Here is an 18099-nt window from a genome sequence, read left to right on the forward strand (position 1 = left end):
TCCGTGCTAATCATGCCATGTGCACTTCAATCAGCATTATGCGGATGCCCTCGAACACTTGGTGTTCGTATAACACGCCATACTCGACAAATCACGTGATTTGTGAGCGCCAAGATTTATGCGCGCACCGACGCCCGTGCATTTTCCAACACCACTGTAGTAAGCGAAGCCAGCGACATCACGAGAATCGCAAATCCAGCAGAACTACTCACAGCCAAAAACACACAAGAAAAGTCCCTCCGTAAACCGTATTTCAAAATGGAGAACGAACGCGGTGACCTCGTCGACCTGTACGTCGCTCAGATCCCCACCTCATCCCAGATATCACCCCCTCCACCCCTCCTCGTCCTAAACGCTCACAATCACATCTTTCTAAACAATTGACAAACACAGTTACGTCCCCCGCAAATGCTCCGCCACCAACCGCATCATCAAAGCCAAGGACCACGCCTCCGTGCAACTCAGCGTCGCCAAAGTCGACGAGAACGGCCGCTACACCGGCGAGAACCACGTCTATGCGCTCTGCGGCTTCGTCCGCAGCATGGGCGAGAGCGATGACTCGCTCAACCGTCTGGCCCAGCGCGATGGATTCTTGAAGAACGTCTGGAGCGCCAGCCGATAAGCGCAATCATTCTTTCATTCTTTCCTTCTCTGGGTTCGACCTTCTGGCATCGAGGATATAGAGGCTGGGTTCGGGAGGAAGGGCGCGGGGTTGGAGGAGGAGATGATTGTGGGGAGGCAGGCGCATGTGTGAGAGAGAATCTCTCTCCTTTTCGTTTTTTCCTACGGGGACGCGCGAGAGGGGAGACGACTCGGGGAGTTATGTGAAAAAGACGGGAATCATGAAATCGAGGCTTTATCGTTTCAGAGAGACCCAGACGACGGCAAAGATTTCGGACATTAACACTGGTCTTTTTTCCCTGTTTCGCATGGCGGCGTCAAATACGATCATGGGGAGAACCTTTCTTCTCTTTAACGGAAATGAGATGAGATCAAAACTTTTTAATCTTGGGCACAATAGTGTTTGCGGTGATGGGCCATGTTCAAAGGGACCTGTTCAGTTGCGTGTCGTGTCGCGAGTAGGCTTTGAGAAATTGACTCGTATTGGAACTGCGATTGCGGACAAAACGCGATGCTCACTCGCCGTCGATCCATCAACACCCAGCAGGCACAACTCCTCGACGTTGAAGATATGCCATCGTTATGCGTCTTCGGTGCTTTCATCCCACCACCATCACCAATTCCCCCTCCTTCCTCCGCCCAACTCACAAAATCAACCATAGCCACATAGAATTGTCCAACCGGTATCTGTTCCACAGTCCCACTATCCTCATCCAACTGCAGACTTTCAACGGTAACATGATCGATCTAGGCTAAAATTCGAGCAAGAAAGAATTCCCTCCATCACCGAAAACAACCTCACCAGAGGAAAAGAGAAAGCCCAAGGAAACGGAGTCCACATGGGAGCCCAGAGAACCCTGATCGTGACTCTTCCCCGCATGATGAGGCTGATGGATGGAAAGTTGTCCTTTTCACTCGGCCCTTTCCTTCTTGTCTTCCATGGGGTTTCCGCAATGGAGGAAGAGAAGGCCATTTGTGTAGCCAGTAGGGGGGGAAGTTTGCTGCGCTGTGTGCGTTTTGAGATTTGAAGGGGAAATCCTGGATGCACATAGCAGCGAGGGTGGAAGAATAGAGTGATAGAAAAAATGAAAGAAGAAGATCATTGATTCGAAACGGGCAATGGGTTTCTGCTTAGGATACGGCGATATGGATTGGAGGAATGAAAGAGTAAGGGTGTCGGGGACGAAAGGTTCGAGTAGCGCCACACCTAGATCCCGTGATGGGAAAGAACGAAATTGTGGTATTGCAGGACGGGATGCGTCGCTGCTCATTCTTCTTGATGTACTCGAACGCATTTCGACTGCAGTTGATCGCTTTCAAGACGTGATGCGACGAGATTGGTGTGACTTTCGTGAGGATGAGAGCAAGCGATCTGCTGTCGCTGTACGAGTCATATTCTGGACGCAAGGCCTGGACGTATGATGATATACTGAGCCACAGGTCTCTTGATGATTCAACTTCACTCCATCTCAAGATAGCGAGTCATCAGCTTCATCAGTTCGTGTATGTCGTTGCTCTTCGGAACCTTGGAATGTTCTGGTGGCTCGTCAAACACGCGACAACCCTAACACTAGCCCGGCTTCGAGCTGATTAATGTCCCTGGTCGCGGCGGCTTTAGTGACGTACTGTAGGGCTACCTGCACCACATATTACTGTATCGTCAACCTCAAGCTCATCCTCTTCTTTCCATCGTCAGCAACAACCATCCTACACAACCATGGCGTTCATGATGCGGAGACCCTTTGCGGTCATCGCGACCATCGCAAAGGAAGTACCTAAGAACAACTTCGCCTCCGGATTCCGAAGCTTTCAAACACAGGCCAGCGCTCCGGCAAAGCAGACCTTGTCCAAGCAGGCCGCGCCACTCCGCAATGCCTTCGCTGCGCAACAACAACAGAGCCACTTCCTCAAGGCATTCCGACAGTCAAAGCGATCATATCAAACTGCCGCTCCACCAAACCCTCTCGCGCAGGGCAACCTCACCCAGCGCCTCATCTATGGTGAGTCAAATCAGAATCGAAAAGAGAACCCGCAAAGGGCAGAATAATGACGGGTGATACACAGGTGGTGCTATCGTTGGAGGAACTGTTCTCGCAATCAACCTCGTCTTCAACCGGGAGACTCGCGACGATGGCGGCATGCCCCCATATGAACGCGCATACCTCAACGACACCTTCCTCCACACTGGTCTCGGAGTCGGCATCATCGGTGTCGCTGCCACCGCCTTGCACCGTTCGGGATGGTCTTACCGCCTCATGACCGCCAACCCATGGCTCATCATGGGTGTTGGTCTCGTCGCCTCTATCGGAACCATGATGGGAGCTCGCATGACGCCACCGGAGAACTACATGCTCAAATACGGTCTCTGGGCTGGATTTAACGTTACCCAGGCTGCTCTCCTCGCTCCTATGATGTTCTTCAACCCGGCCATCCTCGCTCGTGCGGGTCTGTACACCGTTGGTATCATGGGCTCCATCGCTTTCGTCGGCGCCACCGCCAAGCAGGACAAGTACCTCTACCTTGGCGGTCCTCTTCTCGCTGGTGTCGCGGTCGTCGCTCTGTCTGGCCTTGCACCTCTCGTCATTCCCGCTACTGCTATCCGGACACTAGCATTCACTGAGAACCTATGGCTCTACGGAGGGTAAGTTCATTTCCGAAGTCAAAGTCGATGATATTTTCAATCATTAACCTCATTATTCTTTCCACAGTCTCGCCGTCTTCTGCGGCTTCACCCTTTACGACGTCCAGAAGATCCTCTACCACGCCCGCATGGCCGAGCGCGGCCTCATGAAGCGTGATGTGGTCAACGAGTCCATCTCGCTCGAGCTCGACTTCATCAACATCTTCGTCCGCCTGGTGCAGATCTTGGCAATGCAGCAAGGTAACCGACGACGATGATTGCGCCGTGTGACTCTCACGACAGACTGTCGACGCCCCGGATCCCTAAGTGACGAGGATCGATGTGTCCACAATAATTTTGCAACCAAAAGGATAAGATTGGCAATGTCTCTACTCTTAACTGACGGAAGCTCTTCACGAAAACGTGTAACATAAATCACAAACAACTTTTTCTTCTATCATGAATCATCCACCATTGTGTATTCGGCATCTAAAAGTTGAGGGTCAGAAATCTCGAAATGTGAAAAAGTTCTTTGTGTGTCACGTTGGTCATTGGTGTGCAACTTCTGGCTGGACCGATTGCTGTGCCACGCCTGCATAACCCCATCAATTATTTCCGTCTGCTTGCAATGGCAAAAAATATTGTGTTTGGAAAATGCCTGACGACACATCCCGCAAAATGCTTCCGGAATTCGTAGAAGAAGATTCTGATTGGCCGGAGTTGTTTAACACTCCAGTCAAGCAGCAAAAGCGGGCAAAGACATTGGCAGCAGCTCATACTGGCAAGAAACCCAATGGAACACTCGCACCCGGCGTTCAAGGCTGCTATAGCAGAACATGAATAGTCAAGTTGACCGGTGGTGACAGAGTTGTCATTCAGTTCCGTATCCAACCACTCGAAGTCGATTGTTCTAAGACGGCACGCAGCTTGTTCGGAAATGTCGTCCCGGAGATCAACTCGATCGTCGACCCGGAACTGGAGGCGCTCGGGATGACCACTTATGCTATGACTTACATGCCTGACCAGTGCTTGCTTCGACTACCCGACTCCAATGTACAGGCGCGAATCAAGATCGCGGAATCACTTGGTGCCGTGCTCGGCCGCGGCCTCGTGGATGGCCAGAGTGCTGATGTAGTAGACAGCTACATCATTCCCTGCCTGACCCAATTTCTAACGAACATCACTGAAAGAACGGAGGTCCTGAAACCGAATATTGAGAGATTGATTGCTGCAGCTGCTGGGGTAAAAGCACTTCCTCTATACTTCTCCCATCACGATCTCAACGAGACGAATATCCTCATCGGCGAGGACAATCTGATTTCCGGCCTCGTGGATTGGGAATGCGCGAGAGCACTGCCTTCCGGAATGGGGCTTCATCGGATCACGGATACCATCGTCGCCCAGAATTGTTAGGGGAAATCGAGATCAGGGAGGGTTCTAGGGCGGCAGAAGACGCATTGTGGACCGCTGTTCTTGGAAACGCACCCAGGGCGGTCCTCGAACGCCTGGAAGATGTGCAAAATGCCCTTTATATCGGCGCGCTGATGTTTGCGATCACGGAGAAACATTTGAATGGAGACGATCCTTCCACGGGGTTCCTTGCTGGAATTTTGACGTACCGACTGCCCCAATCACGAGGCGATGCTGAACCCTTCGTGCTAGAGTAAATGTCAAAAGGCGATGCTTGATAGCCCAGATCTCGGATTGGAAGGATGCAGCTGTAGTCCATTGGACGGGAAGACGCCGCGAGTCCCATCTCTTCATACGAAAGACACGACACCTGCCCGTGCAACAAGTTATTTGTGATGAATAACTTCCCGTAGAAGATTGTGTACATCTTGACAGAGTTATTGTATTCCCAAAGCCATTGGGATTTCACGAAGTGATGCGTTCGAACCCTAAGAATCCGCCTGCGTACGACGCGTTTACGCGGCCTTTTTCAAGGAGTATGTTGATGTACCATAGGAAAGCACATGAGATATATTCCGTATTTCATTGATCTTGAGCAATAACTTCGCCTTTTCTTTTCATGACAGGAACGACAGCTCTGATTGCGCCTACTGCCGTCATTTCTGCAGACTAGTCACGATCAAGCAAGACCAAATGACCTTGACACCTTTTGCTCTGACGGTATCTCGCATTGGCCCATCTTCACTTTGACCACCTTCAATCAAGTAACCAATATCGAATGATTGCGACTTCAACTTGAAGATCAGCTTGAAAGACAAGAGTCCCTGTGTCTATCAGCGAAGATGCGTTTGCACTTAGGATACTGCTTAATCGGTCTTCTGTCCCTGCCATTCACGGATGCCGATGCCGATTTCGACAGCGTCAAGACCCATCTAACGAAGTCGCACGCCGATATCGACTCCAAGAAACCCAACAAATACTTCCACGAAGCTACTTTCTCCCGACACTATGACGGCCGCTTCGGCGAGAAAGAACTCCCCTACAATGAGCGCCGCGACCGCTTGTCATACCTAATCCAAGCCTACCTCCGCACGATGAACGACATCGGCATCGAGACATTCCTGATGCACGGCTCCTTACTAGGATGGTGGTGGAACAGCAAAGTGATGCCCTGGGACAACGACGTCGACGTCATGGTCTCGGAGCGGTCAATCCGGCACCTGGCCAACTACTACAACATGACCATCCACCGCACCCACCTCCCCAATCTCTGGGCGCCACGCCAATACCTCCTGGAGATCAACCCGCACTACCTCAACGCCTCCGTAGATTCCGACAACGGTATCGACGCCCGCTGGATCGACACCGACGTTGGCCTCTACATCGACATCACCACACTCCGCGTGAACCATACCGCGCAATCCCTCGGCTCCGACGGCGCGATGATGGCGAAAGACGGCCATTCCTACAACTACGATGATATTTTCCCGCTGCGGACGACGAAGTTTGAGGGTATGCCGGCGAGAATTCCCTATGCCTACGCGGATCTCCTCATGGAGGAATATGGCGAAGAGGCGCTGTCCCGGGTGGAGATTGAGGACCACAAGTATGATTTGACGAGGGAGGAATGGATCCCGAATGTCAATGCGAAGGCGAAGGAGAGGATGAGGCAGAAGGTTCTGGATGCGCAGGGAGGGTGATTGAGATTTTGATTTTGTGATGTGTAAAATAATGAGTGTTACGTTTCTTGTACTTCGAACATTTTTCCCTCCTTCACCTGCTGAAGCTGCAGATCTGGGCACGTACTGAGGGAACGAGAGTTGCATCTCCCATACAATACTTTGACTAAGCCATGTAGCAGTATTTAATGACCAATTTATCCGGCTCGACCACTGTACACACACAAAGCATACGAGCTTACCTAGGTACCGTGCATCGTGACTATGGTACATGCTCGCGGTACAAAATATCAGCATGCATTGGGTGCAGATCGGCAATACTTGTAATATATAGCCTATTTGCACAATTGATGACATCCAAAAAGTCTATGCTTACTTCATTGTATTTATATATATCCCAATACTGAACGACAAACCGTTTTCGAGTACTTGTTTAGTTTACGGTATCTAACAGTGTATGTCTGCTATACTGATGATAGTGATCTCGGCACTTAAAGGGCCTGATTTCCATTGGTTTGAGTGACAAGCCCGCAACCAACATGCTGTTCCAGGATTTTAGGTTGCTCTGTGGAGCTTTCCTTCTCACGACAGCAAGTACCTCTGCAGCTCAAACAGTCTATTCTCAAAACTCATCTCCTAACGCCTTCGAAAAATATACAATCTCAGCAAATGGCATCAATGCGACTTTCATTCCCTACGGAGCCCGATTGACAAGTCTGTTCGTCAACGACAAGCATGGTCAACCGCAGGACATTATTGTTGGGTACGATGAGGCGGACGAGTATGCTCGGGACTCGGCGACGGTTCATACGTATTTCGGTGCGGTAGTAGGACGATATGCGAATCGGTGAGCCTCTTTCCAAACTTGTTACAAAGAGAGATGATTTTGTGTCTGACCCAAATGCGACAGGATCAAGAACGGGACCTTCACCATCGACGGCCAGACTTCTCACGTCGTCGAGAATGAACACGATGGCAAGAACACCCTTCACGGCGGCGGTGCAGGAGGCTACGACGTCCAGAACTGGACCGTCACCGCACATACCACAAACAGCATAACCTTCACGCTCCACGACAACGGCCTCTCCGGATTCCCAGGCGCAGTGCTCAACACCGCAACATATACCGTCACCAACAACGCCGAATGGATCTCCCGCCTCGTCTCCGTCCCACTGACAACCGCCACGCCCATCATGCTCGCAAATCACCCCTACTGGAACCTCGGCGCCTACATCTCCCCGGACGCCCAAACCATCCTAGACAATACCCTCCACATGCCCTATGCGAAACGCTACATCGCGACCGACGGCATCCTAATCCCAACCGGCGAATTACGCCTCACAGCCGGGACACCGCTGGATTTCACACGCGCCAAACCCATCGGGCAGGACATCCTTTCCGCGCAAGATCTCTGCGGGTCAGGCTGCGTGGGATACGACAACGCATTGATCCTCGACCGGCCCGTTGCTGCAATCCAGGATCCGGAATTGGAGGTCCTGCGGATGTGGGCGCCGAGCACGGGGATCGAAATGCGATTGAGGACGAATATGCAGGGGTTGCAGGTCTATTCTTGTGATGGGCAGAATGGGACGATTCCGGTGAAGAGGAGTCAGCAGCATGGATTCGGAAAGGGTAGGAATGGGACGACGACGTTTGTGGAAAAATATGGGTGTGTGGTGTTGGAAACGCAAGATGTGAGTTTCCCCCGCTCTCTTCTCATCCCACCTGTGTAACTTTGCGACATCGATGGCGGCGTGAGCTGTGAAGGATCAGAGGTTGCTGATCATCTGGTTCGTTTCTAGTGGATCGATGGCATCAATCAACCCCAGTGGGGAAGAGATCAATATCAGATCTTCTCGCCGACGACGGAGCCGGCGGTCAATTATCAGAGGTACACTTTCACTGCGCACGAGTGATGGATTGAGCTCAATCTGAAGGTGACTTCTGGGAAGACGACTCTTCTCAAAAAGGGAATTAGTTCCTTGACCTTTAAAAATGCTTGGTCATAAGTTCATTATTGGTACAAGTGCTTCATGTGAATAAAACCGCTTCATAGTCTCGAGCGATCCTCTGACGGCGGAAGAACTTCGACGAGCAATTTTCCTGTGAAGATTGTTAGTGATCATCAACAACGTCATAGCAAAGCTTCAAAAAAAGGAACTCACCAGTGTTGACACCATCATACAACGCCCTCAACGCCTCTGGCATCTTCTCAATCCCGCCCTTGATGATCGTCTCTTGACGCTTAATCTTGCCCTCGGCCAACCACTTCGTCAACTCCCTCCTGGCCTCATCGTACTTCTTCGCATAATCAAAGACAATGAAACCCTGCATGCGAATCCTCATGGAGATAATCATGAGGTAATTCTTCGGGCCCTTCGCCTCCTTGGTGTTATACTGAGAAATGCCTCCGCAGATGACGAAGCGGGCGAAAGGTTTGGCGCGGGCGAGCGCCATGTCGAGGATCTCCCCGCCGACGTTGTCGAAGAAGACGTCGATGAGGGACTTGGTCGCGGCGCGGAAGTCGGCGGCGAAACTCGCCGATTTGTAGTTCAGCGCCGCGTCGAAGCCCAGCTCCTCCACCAGCCACCGGCACTTCTCGTCGGTGCCCGCGAGCCCGAGCACCCGCGCGCCCTTGAGCTTGGCGATCTGGCCCACGACGGTCCCCGTCGCGCCCGCCGCCCCCGACACGACGACGAAGTCGCCTTCTTTGACCTGTCCGACGTCAAGGATCCCGAAGTACGCGGTCAGGCCGGTCATGCCGATGACGCCGAGGGAGTCGGTCATGCGGCCGTTGGGCGGGAGGTCGATGGGTTGGACGAGGTCGTCTTTAAGCACGGCGAGCTCCGTCCAGCCGGAGTCGGCGGAGACGATGTCGCCGGGCGAGAACTTGGGGCTTTTGCTCGCGAGGATCTTGCCCACGCCGTTGCCGCGCATGATGGCGCCGATCTTTACCGGCGGGATGTAGGAGCGCGTGTCGTTCAGCCAGCCGCGCATGGCCGGGTCGAGGGAGAGGTAGTTGGGTTGGTAGAGGACTTGGCCATCTTCGAGGGCGGGCAGGGAGGAGGTCTTGTTCTCTTTGATGGTGAAAGTTGAGGGCTCGATTTGGTTTGTCGGTCGTTCGGCGAGGTGGACAGATTTATAGGTTTGTGCGGCCATGGTGGGTGACGGTTGAGATTGGGGATGTCAAACGTGTGAGGAAAGTGGTGTTGAGATCTCGAGGGAAGCACGATTGTTGGATTGGTTTTATACAAGTATGGATTTATTTCCTGAACCGAGGCTGAGGGTTCTCGCAGTCATCAGTTCTCCGAGTCGCCGTCAAGAGCCTACGAAACGTGTGGTTGATGAGCCGATGCGGATGATGTTGCTCAAAACAGCACTGGGGCCGAGCTGCGTCGCATTGACCCGCATCGGGACCGGAGCCGAACAGAAAGCCGATCCGGTCGTCCAGCTTACATAATTTCCCACAGAATGCTGACTGATCATCCCTCCACAGAGTGAGGGGCACTAAACCCTCATTGCGGGCGCAGGAAAGCTCCCGCTTTATGGTCGAAATCTGGTCGGCCAACCTTCCATGGCGGAAAAGATTATTGTGTCAGTGACTGAGTCAAGACTCATACTTGCGGATCGTTGATATCGACAAGTCATATATCTTTGTGGCGTCAATCTTGCAGGCTACACAGCGCAAGCAGTTCAAGATTGGCGCGTGCTTGCTGCAAGTGGAAGACATCATCTTGTACACCCAACACTATCGAACACAACCCCGATCATGCCTGGTCAACGAGGCCCGGTACCGGTGCCATTGGTGGAGTCCAATGGCAGTGGAAGAGATCTGACACTCGACATCCTGTTCGAACTCGAGAACAATGACCCTCTGCAATCCGAAATCGCGTTCCCTTCAGTCTCACAACCGGACATGCAAGCCGCCCTCACACGACTGGCGAGCCGAGCAATGTTGGAATACGACCCCAGTGAATCCGAACATGTGGTCCTGACCGGCGAAGGACGACAAATTGCCGACGAAGGTAGCCATGAGTACAAGGTCTGGGAAGCTGTGAAGAAGAGTGGACGACTATCATTGAAAGACCCCGCGCTTGCAACACCATCTGCGAAACTCGGTCAGGGAAACGCTTTCAAGCTGAAGTGGGTTCAGAAAGACGGCGATTCGTTGGTAGTATGCAGTGGGATGGACGAGGTCAAGGATGCCACGCGGGAGACTTTGAAATACGTTGATGAGTTCCACACAATGCCCGACCCGAAGCAATTAAAGGACTATGTCAAGCGGAAGTTGGTTTCAACACAGAAAATTATCACATACCAGGTACGCAAGGGTCCTCGGTGGGCCAAGGAGATCCCCATCGAAGTCACGGATCTCACGTCGGAGATGTTGGAGGATGGAAGCTGGAAGACGGCCAGCTTCAAGGACTACAATTTCAATGCGTTGGGTGCACAGCAGAATTCGGGGGCTCTGCATCCTCTGAACAAGGTGCGAGAAGAGTTCCGGAAGATCTTCTTCAATTGGGACTTCATCGAGATGCCGACGGGAAGGTGAGTCAGAATAGCGTAGTCCGAGATTTTTGGATCATACTAATCACCTTGACAGATTCGTGGATACCGGTTTCTGGAATTTCGACGCCCTGTTCGTCCCTCAACAGCACCCTGCTCGAGACATGCAAGACACCTTTTACGTTTCCGATCCTGCCGAAGCTGGTCCTCCCGGATCTGATCCCGACGCCGATCAAGCATTGAACACCATGGAAGCCCAAAGTCAGCTGTTCTCCACCGGCGAGGCTGCCGCCGCCATCCCCAAACTGGACTACGAGCAATACTACAAGAACGTCCGCGCTGTCCACCAAGACGGGGCCTTCGGCTCCATCGGCTACCGCTACCCTTACACCGATTCCGAAACCACACGCCTCGTCCTCCGCACCCACACTACCGCCGTTTCGACGTACTGCCTGCACCGACTCGCCGCCAACCCGCGGCCGGCACGCTACTTCTCCATCGATCGAGTCTTCCGCAACGAGACCGTCGACGCCACCCACCTGGCGGAATTCCACCAGATCGAAGGAGTCATCGCCGACTACGGCCTCACCCTGGGCGGTCTGCAGGCCTTCCTGGGCAAGTTCTTCCTCCAGCTGGGGATCTCCAACCTGCGCTTCAAGCCGGCGTACAACCCGTACACCGAGCCCAGCATGGAGGTCTTCGGCTTCCACGAGGGCCTCAACAAATGGGTGGAGATCGGCAACAGCGGCATGTTCCGCCCGGAGATGCTGCTGGCCATGGGTCTGCCGGAGGATCTCCGCGTCTACGGCTTCGGGTTGAGCCTGGAGCGCCCGACCATGATCAAGTATGCGGTCAGCAATATCCGGGAGCTGCTGGGGCACAAGGTGGATTTGAGCTTCATTGAGAGCAATGCGGCGGTGCGGTTGGATAAGGATTGATTGGGTGATTGAGTGATTGAATGGGTGATTGAGTGATTTATCGATCGATTGATTGATAATGATGAGGCATGCGTGCAGTGTGGCTTTTTTTCAGAGTGAAGATCACATCAGCAGCGAGGATCGAAGAAGACTACTCCCGAGTTCATAGCGCATTTCCGCAAGATTGCCCCGGCTGTTGTTTTCTCCCCAATGGTGTTGATAGAGAAGTCGGGCTACTACGGCGATACCATTGGCTTCCAAGAGAAACTCTCACATTATCGTGATCATATCCGGTCGAGGCTAGATGAAGATGGAAAAAGGGATGCTGCAGGTGCTTAAGGTCTGTCTCCTCCGCCGCGGTCAAGCCCGTCCCACTGCCGCCAGCCAATCCGGCGGGCGGTGATAGCGGCGTTTAGGTGGGGTTTATTTCCATCCAACGATGTCATCGATGCTGTATTTTCTCCCCGGGCCTCGATCGAATGATTTGTCAATCCGTCCCTCTCTTCACTACAGTCCCTCAGCCCCTATGTGGTATGCCGCCTTTTCCTTCAAGTGGATTCTTCCCTTTGCGGCATCGTCAACTTCGAGGATTTGTTATCGTCGGCCCAATGGCGGATGGTCGGTGTCACCATCGCCATCACCGCCATCGACTAGTTGGCTTCTAGTTAACACCACCATTGACAACTAGAAGAGTACTAGTAAACCGCTACTCTCACGCTTGGTCATCTCCAACGGCTCGACTCGGTCCTTCTCTCGAATCCGGCACCTCTGTGACGCAATCATCATGATATCGCACTCTTCCCTTCTCTTCTCATCGCGCCCTGGATCGTGGACGGACAGAGCAGGTGAGCTTGGCCGGCAACACGTGTATCTAGCTAGGTAGGGGGATATATCAGTCGACCAATTTACCGACCTTTCCTCCTTCATTCGCCTCTCACCAACCTCTCTCTTATTCCTCCCAACTCACCATACCCGTGAATCGCACCTCAAAACAAACACAACCCATCCCAGACACATACACACACTCACTCACTCACTCACTCACTCACCATGGCGGCCACTCAAGACTACAAATTCGAAGGGTGGATGGGCCTCGACAAGGACGCTGCCAAGGGTAACATGAAATGGCAAGAGTTCCAGCCCAAGCCTTTCGAAGAGACCGATGTCGATATCGAAATCACCCACTCCGGTATCTGCGGTAGTGATATCCACACCATCAGCTCCGGATGGGGAGAGGCCAAATACCGTGAGTCGTGACATGGACCTCCCACCCGTCAACCATCACCTCGAAAGTGGCGAGTCCGCTGACCGTCTTCCTCGAAACAGCCGTCTGTGTCGGTCACGAAATCGTCGGCAAGGCCGTCCGCGTCGGTTCCAAGGTCGAACGAGGCATCAAAGTCGGCGACCGTGTCGGCGTCGGCGCGCAAAACTCCTCCTGCTTGAAGCCCGACTGCGAAGAGTGCTCGGCCGGAATCGAGCAGCACTGCACGGGCAACGTCGGCACATACAACTCGGTCTACCCGGATGGTAGCAAGTCATACGGCGGCTACGCGACATACCACCGCGCACCCAGCCATTTCGTCTTCAAGATCCCCGATGCTATTCCCAGCCCGGAGGTAAATTCCGAATCAGAAACTGCCCTTCCACGAAGAGAATCAGCTTGCTAACAATACCTCCTCTTCCCACAGGCAGCACCCATGCTCTGCGGCGGCGTCACCCTCTACGCCCCCCTCTCCCGCGAAGGCTGCGGCCCAGGCAAAAAAGTCGGAATCATCGGCGTCGGCGGGCTCGGGCACTTCGGCATCCTGTTCGCCAAAGCGCTGGGCGCCGACCAGGTGGTGGGGATCTCGCGGCGCAACAACAAGCGCGAGGACGTGATGAAGCTCGGCGCGGACGCGTACATCGCGACCGAGGACGAGCCGGACTGGGCCGACAAACACGCCCGCAGCCTCGACCTGATCATCTCCACCGTCTCCTCGCCCAAGATGCCGCTGATGGACTACTTCAAGCTGCTCAAGACCCGCGGCACCTTCATCCAGGTCGGCGCCCCGGAGGACAACCTCCCGGCCACCAACGCCTTCGCCTTCATCGCCAAGGGCGTCAAGTTCGGCGGCAGCATGATCGGCTCGCCGGCCGAGATCGAAGCCATGCTCGCGCTCGCCGCCGAGAAGAAGGTCAAGCCCTGGATCAACGAGTACCCCATGAAGGAGGCCAACCAGGCCATCCTCGATTTCCAGGAGGGAAAGCCGAGGTTCCGGATCACCCTGGTCAACTAGGAATACCTCCCCAATGATGGAGAAAGGAAGGGGCATCTGCAAAGAGAATGTGAAATTTGTAACGAGACATGGCTGTAGAAGTAGAAGAAGAAGATGTAGAAGAAGAAGCGATATCATAATTGACAGTCCGATTGGAGTATATTCCCCGAGAATGAACCCTCTCCCCCTGAAGTACCGCGACCGATCCCCTCCGCCGTTCTGTTCGTTTGGAATCCCATGCCATCTTCGGACTTCCTCTCCCCTTCTCCTTCATCTTCGTTCCTCCTCAAAGGATAATAACGATGATAATCACTGTGCATGAAGAAGAGAGAGGTGACGTCCCATTTAAAGCATCACGCCATCGGGGGCAAGGACCGAGCCAAGAAAAATCGCCACGAGCGACGGTAAGTGGCCCATCAAGGTCCGTCCGTCCGTCGATCCGCGGAGAAAGTATAAAAATATGGATCGCATTTATAACCAACCCCTCTTCGGTTTTGTTTTGCTGGGAGTACAGTCTTCACGACAGGGATCGGACGCAGAAGTCGTAGCGACCGATCCATCGGCATCTGGGTCCGTATCTAGGTCGGTAGGGAGGTGGGCAGGGATCTCCGGCAGAAAGCGAGCGAGCGTGCACAGCCTCATCATCTTCTTTCTTTCTTTCTTGCGTTCTTCTCACGAGGTGGGTGTCCATGGATGTATTAATACGCGACGACGCGAGCGTGAATCGAACAGACGAGGCATGTCCGACAGCAACGACGACGCAGAATTACAGGGCGGCCTTTTCTCCCCCCACCCTCTCTCTCTCTACTCTTCTCTTTCCCTCTCTCTCTCTCTTTTCTTTCTCTTCCCTCTCTTTCTCTTTCTCTTCTCACTCTCTTCTCTTTTCTTTTCGATCCTTCCATTCCAAGGTTCCGCAATAGGTTAAAAAGGGGGGGAAAGGAAAAGAAGACCCGCTTCCCTCTCGTCTTTCTTGCACCTGTGTTTGGTGATGGATGATGGGTGAGTTGGTGGGTGATGGCGATCCGCGTGGGGTTGGCTGGTGCTGGTGGGACGGTGGTGGTTCTGCTAGGCTGCGGTTTCGAAGGTAGGGATAACAATTAGGCCGATTATGATAATAATAAGGAGGAGGAGGGAGATATCCGAGCATGCTAATGATGATGGTGGGTCGCTTTTGTATGGGGATTCTCTCGAATTTTTCATTATCGAAATGGGGGTATATGTGAAGGAGTTGGACTTTCTATCCTGCTTTTTGTTTCCCCCGTCGGAGCATCTCATCCGCTCTCGTCGTCGTCGCCGAGATCTTCCGGCTCGTGTCTTCCCGTTCTCTCCTGTCGATTCCCGCTCCTGCGTCGGAAAAAGGAAGGGATACAAAAGTGGGACAGGAACTTCAACTGCCTGGCCGTCATGCCCTCACGGCAACGACTGCACTCCCCTGAAACCCGCCGAGCGGCACACCAATCTTCTCCTCCTCCTCCACCCCCGCTCCTCCGCCTCCGACTCCCGCTCCTCTCCCCTGCACCGGGCTCCGTCCAGCTCCGAAGCCCTCCCGGGGTCCCCCCTCGTCGTCCCATCCCCTCAGGGGGCCCCAAGCGACCCTCCTCCCACACTCCGCGACCCTCGCCACCAGGCCCGTCAGGAGCGGGGCGTCCCTGCCGACGGCGGGGTAGGCGTCGAATTCGACCTCGTGCAGGCCGGGGCACTGCGCGAAGACGCCGTCGAGCAGGCCCAGGCAGAAGCGGAGGTAGGTGTCCTCGGTGGCGTTCTTGCCGCGGAAGCCGTCGAACGTCCGCTCGCTCGGGTCGATCTCGATGAAGACGCGCAGCCGCCGCAGGTTCGCGCAGTCCGCCAGCCCGAGCTCCGCCCGCGTGTGCTGGTTGCGCGGCGGCGCGCTCCACCCCGGCCCCAGGCGCAGGTCCAGCGTGGTGATCTCGCGCCGGTACTGCGCCGGCAGGCGTTCGAGGAGCGCCCGCTTCGTGTGGAAGAAGCGGCCGTGCGTCGGGTACAGGCGCACGGGTTGCCGGTAGAAGACGTGGTGGGCTTCGTGGTGGATCTGGCGGCAGGTGAGGAAGAGGCGGAGGCGAGGAGCGATTTGGTGGTAGTTTAGGGGATCTGGGATTCGGGTTAGAATTAGTTGAGACGGGGATGGGAGAGTTTATCCCTTACCTAGGTCGATTGGTTTGGAGACGTGCAGGAGTTCGTCGTAGATTCGTAGGCGGAGTTCGGCGGGGAGGTCGAGGAAGCGGAATGGTTGGCGCTTGTGGACGACAGGTTCTGGTAATTCATCTCGTAATGATGTTCCTGCGAGTTGTGATGTGATGGCTGTGATTTCGTCTGTGGGTTGCGGAGGACGTATCGAGACAGTTGAAGCTTTGGGCTGTTTTGCTGTGGCCTTCATTGCCTTGGCCGCTGCCGCCGCCGCTTTTGCCTCTTCGCGTCGTTGTTTGCCCATTGTGAGGTTGGTCGTGCTGGTAGTGAACGGATGGAAGTGGGGATTATCGCGAGGAGGGAGTGTGAGAGAGAGTGAGTGAGTGACTGAGAGAGAGAGAGAATGCTGTATGTACAACGATACACGTGATCAACGGGTCAACGGAGAATGACGTTGCAATGTTGCAGGTGTGACGGATGATCAGTCCGACGATCCGGCGACGACCTTGGCTTGGATATTTTATGTTACAGTGTAGAATTCAAAGGAGACAGCACCTCTGGAGCGGGTTCACACAAGAAAAATGAGGCATCTCGGAAATCAACCCTGGAGTGTCTGTCGATGATCGCGTGATGAAGGAGGAGAGAATGTGTTCTCGAACATGGAGAGGTGCATCTCCATGAATGAGTCCGAGTGGTGAGAGTTACCCAGTTACGCCACTGGCTGGAGAGAAATCTAGACTGTTTGCGGAGATGAGCGTGAGACAGACAGACAGGGACAGACAGGGGCAGACAGGGGCAGACAGACAGACAGAGACAGAGAGACAGACAGACCATTGACGCAATTGTTTTCCCCTCTCTCCTTGTCTCGGATTTGCGCTCGATAACTCCGAACCCTAAGCCACGGCTCGGCTGGGCTGGAGTTTCTCTCATCGAGCATGCCTAGGTACCTACCGTACAGTCCAGTCATAAGTAACTGACTCCATCTTGAAATGCTGTGATGATTCTCCCCCCATTGACTTCTACCACTCCAGAGACGATCCCCTACTTAGGTATATATGTATATGATCACAGACAGCCCTATCACGCCATCTCACCCTCTCACGCGACCCTTGCATATGTCCATCCGGAGGCTAGGCATGAGATCTGTGGTTCTCGGCGCCGGAGAGATCTAGGTGTTCGTGGATATGCATGTAAGCAATTCACGTGGGAAAAGTCCCCGGCTCGAAGAAATCCTTCGCGCCTTGTTGTGATATTGTGGAGGTGGTGGTGGCTGCTGACGTTCGCGGTCTCGACTGGACAGAGCGCACGCCATTGGAATATATGCTTGCAGTGCACGCCGGACATGTGGAACTCCCGTCGGAAAATGGTTCGAAATGTCCTAGAGACCGGAGAAAGGCTGGAAAGGAATACAATATATCGTGACGAGGCTGGAGGATGTGGGGAGTTTTCAGATCACGTGAGGCTGCAGTTGTGTTCTTCTCCTCTTCATGTTCTGCCCACAGGTCTACGGTCTTACAGCCGGATGCATCAATCCTGCCTTCTCATACAGCCTCCGAAGTTCGAATGTGCATGTGCATGTCCATGTCTCTCGACGGCAGCACCATGAAGCACCATCAAACACGTGACTACAAATTCCAACCAAAAAACGACGCGGGAAATAGGTTTCATGTATATACGTCTTCAACGGGAGACACCGCTTCACCGCAGAAAAAACCCGTGGGCCATTCTGCTCGCGGCGCTTCTTGAAAAGACGGCTCTCTTGCGAAAGGTTCTTCTGCCCAGCTATTTCAACTTCAATCCCACGGGAGAGACTAGGAAAAGCCGCCGTAAATTTCTGTAACTGGGGGTCAAATTTCAACTTTGTAGAAGAAGAAAAAAAGAAGAGAGGAGGGAGGAGAATCTCGCGATGATGGGATTTTTGTATGGAGCATAATCCCGTGCGGTAG

General features: G+C 53.7%; 9 protein-coding genes across 9 annotated transcripts; 7 read left to right on the forward strand and 2 right to left on the reverse strand.

The window, feature by feature from the left end:
• Window positions 1-258: 258 nt before the first annotated feature.
• K489DRAFT_391332 (40S ribosomal protein S21) lies at window positions 259-622 on the forward strand (the record flags this gene model as incomplete). The annotated part of the gene is made up of 2 exons (XM_033606683.1): window positions 259-290; window positions 394-622. 2 exons carry the CDS (start codon window positions 259-261, stop codon window positions 620-622), a joined length of 261 nt encoding a protein of 86 aa, XP_033455234.1.
• A 1716-nt stretch (window positions 623-2338) lies between these two features.
• On the forward strand, window positions 2339-3519 carry K489DRAFT_328087 (uncharacterized protein; the record flags this gene model as incomplete). The annotated part of the gene is made up of 3 exons (XM_033602034.1): window positions 2339-2621; window positions 2686-3262; window positions 3330-3519. The coding sequence occupies 3 exons, from the start codon at window positions 2339-2341 to the stop codon at window positions 3517-3519; spliced, it is 1050 nt and encodes a 349-aa protein (XP_033455235.1).
• A 1974-nt stretch (window positions 3520-5493) lies between these two features.
• Window positions 5494-6351, forward strand: K489DRAFT_374535 (putative mannosylphosphorylation protein; the record flags this gene model as incomplete). The annotated part of the gene is made up of 1 exon (XM_033603537.1): window positions 5494-6351. The coding sequence occupies one exon, from the start codon at window positions 5494-5496 to the stop codon at window positions 6349-6351; it is 858 nt and encodes a 285-aa protein (XP_033455236.1).
• Window positions 6352-6727: 376 nt separating this feature from the next.
• On the forward strand, window positions 6728-8606 carry K489DRAFT_385166 (aldose 1-epimerase). The gene is made up of 3 exons (XM_033606028.1): window positions 6728-7177; window positions 7241-8024; window positions 8133-8606. Exons 1-3 carry the CDS (start codon window positions 6870-6872, stop codon window positions 8244-8246), a joined length of 1206 nt encoding a protein of 401 aa, XP_033455237.1. The 5' UTR covers window positions 6728-6869; the 3' UTR covers window positions 8247-8606.
• K489DRAFT_413983 (NAD(P)-binding protein) lies at window positions 8381-9489 on the reverse strand (the record flags this gene model as incomplete). Its single annotated transcript, XM_033608111.1, has 2 exons — window positions 8381-8433; window positions 8496-9489. 2 exons carry the CDS (start codon window positions 9487-9489, stop codon window positions 8381-8383), a joined length of 1047 nt encoding a protein of 348 aa, XP_033455238.1.
• Window positions 9490-10099: 610 nt separating this feature from the next.
• On the forward strand, window positions 10100-11774 carry K489DRAFT_328052 (uncharacterized protein; the record flags this gene model as incomplete). Its single annotated transcript, XM_033602031.1, has 2 exons — window positions 10100-10878; window positions 10934-11774. The coding sequence occupies 2 exons, from the start codon at window positions 10100-10102 to the stop codon at window positions 11772-11774; spliced, it is 1620 nt and encodes a 539-aa protein (XP_033455239.1).
• Window positions 11775-12720: 946 nt separating this feature from the next.
• Window positions 12721-14249, forward strand: K489DRAFT_130849 (GroES-like protein). Its single transcript, XM_033599041.1, has 3 exons — window positions 12721-12999; window positions 13080-13373; window positions 13440-14249. Exons 1-3 carry the CDS (start codon window positions 12804-12806, stop codon window positions 14027-14029), a joined length of 1080 nt encoding a protein of 359 aa, XP_033455240.1. The 5' UTR covers window positions 12721-12803; the 3' UTR covers window positions 14030-14249.
• K489DRAFT_130728 (uncharacterized protein) lies at window positions 14250-15025 on the forward strand. Its single transcript, XM_033599040.1, has one exon. It carries the CDS (start codon window positions 14469-14471, stop codon window positions 14931-14933), a length of 465 nt encoding a protein of 154 aa, XP_033455241.1. The 5' UTR covers window positions 14250-14468; the 3' UTR covers window positions 14934-15025.
• A 565-nt stretch (window positions 15026-15590) lies between these two features.
• On the reverse strand, window positions 15591-16262 carry K489DRAFT_292257 (uncharacterized protein; the record flags this gene model as incomplete). The annotated part of the gene is made up of 2 exons (XM_033600214.1): window positions 15591-16117; window positions 16172-16262. Coding segments are annotated over 2 exons (618 nt in total), but the record flags the coding sequence as incomplete, so codon positions are not given.
• Between the last annotated feature and the right edge of the window lie 1837 nt (window positions 16263-18099).

This window comes from Dissoconium aciculare, assembly GCF_010015565.1.
Source record: "Dissoconium aciculare CBS 342.82 unplaced genomic scaffold K489scaffold_21, whole genome shotgun sequence".
Lineage (NCBI taxonomy): Eukaryota > Fungi > Ascomycota > Dothideomycetes > Mycosphaerellales > Dissoconiaceae > Dissoconium > Dissoconium aciculare.

Coding starts and splice junctions, on each gene's coding strand:
- K489DRAFT_130849 (XM_033599041.1), top strand. CDS start 12,804: ATGGCGGCCACTCAAGACTACAAATTCGAAGGGTGGATGGGCCTCGAC. Junction 13,000..13,079: donor ATGGGGAGAGGCCAAATACC/GTGAGTCGTGAC, acceptor TCCTCGAAACAG/CCGTCTGTGTCGGTCACGAA. Junction 13,374..13,439: donor TATTCCCAGCCCGGAGGTAA/ATTCCGAATCAG, acceptor TCCTCTTCCCAC/AGGCAGCACCCATGCTCTGC.
- K489DRAFT_130728 (XM_033599040.1), top strand. CDS start 14,469: ATGGATCGCATTTATAACCAACCCCTCTTCGGTTTTGTTTTGCTGGGA.
- K489DRAFT_385166 (XM_033606028.1), top strand. CDS start 6,870: ATGCTGTTCCAGGATTTTAGGTTGCTCTGTGGAGCTTTCCTTCTCACG. Junction 7,178..7,240: donor GTAGGACGATATGCGAATCG/GTGAGCCTCTTT, acceptor CAAATGCGACAG/GATCAAGAACGGGACCTTCA. Junction 8,025..8,132: donor TGGTGTTGGAAACGCAAGAT/GTGAGTTTCCCC, acceptor GTTCGTTTCTAG/TGGATCGATGGCATCAATCA.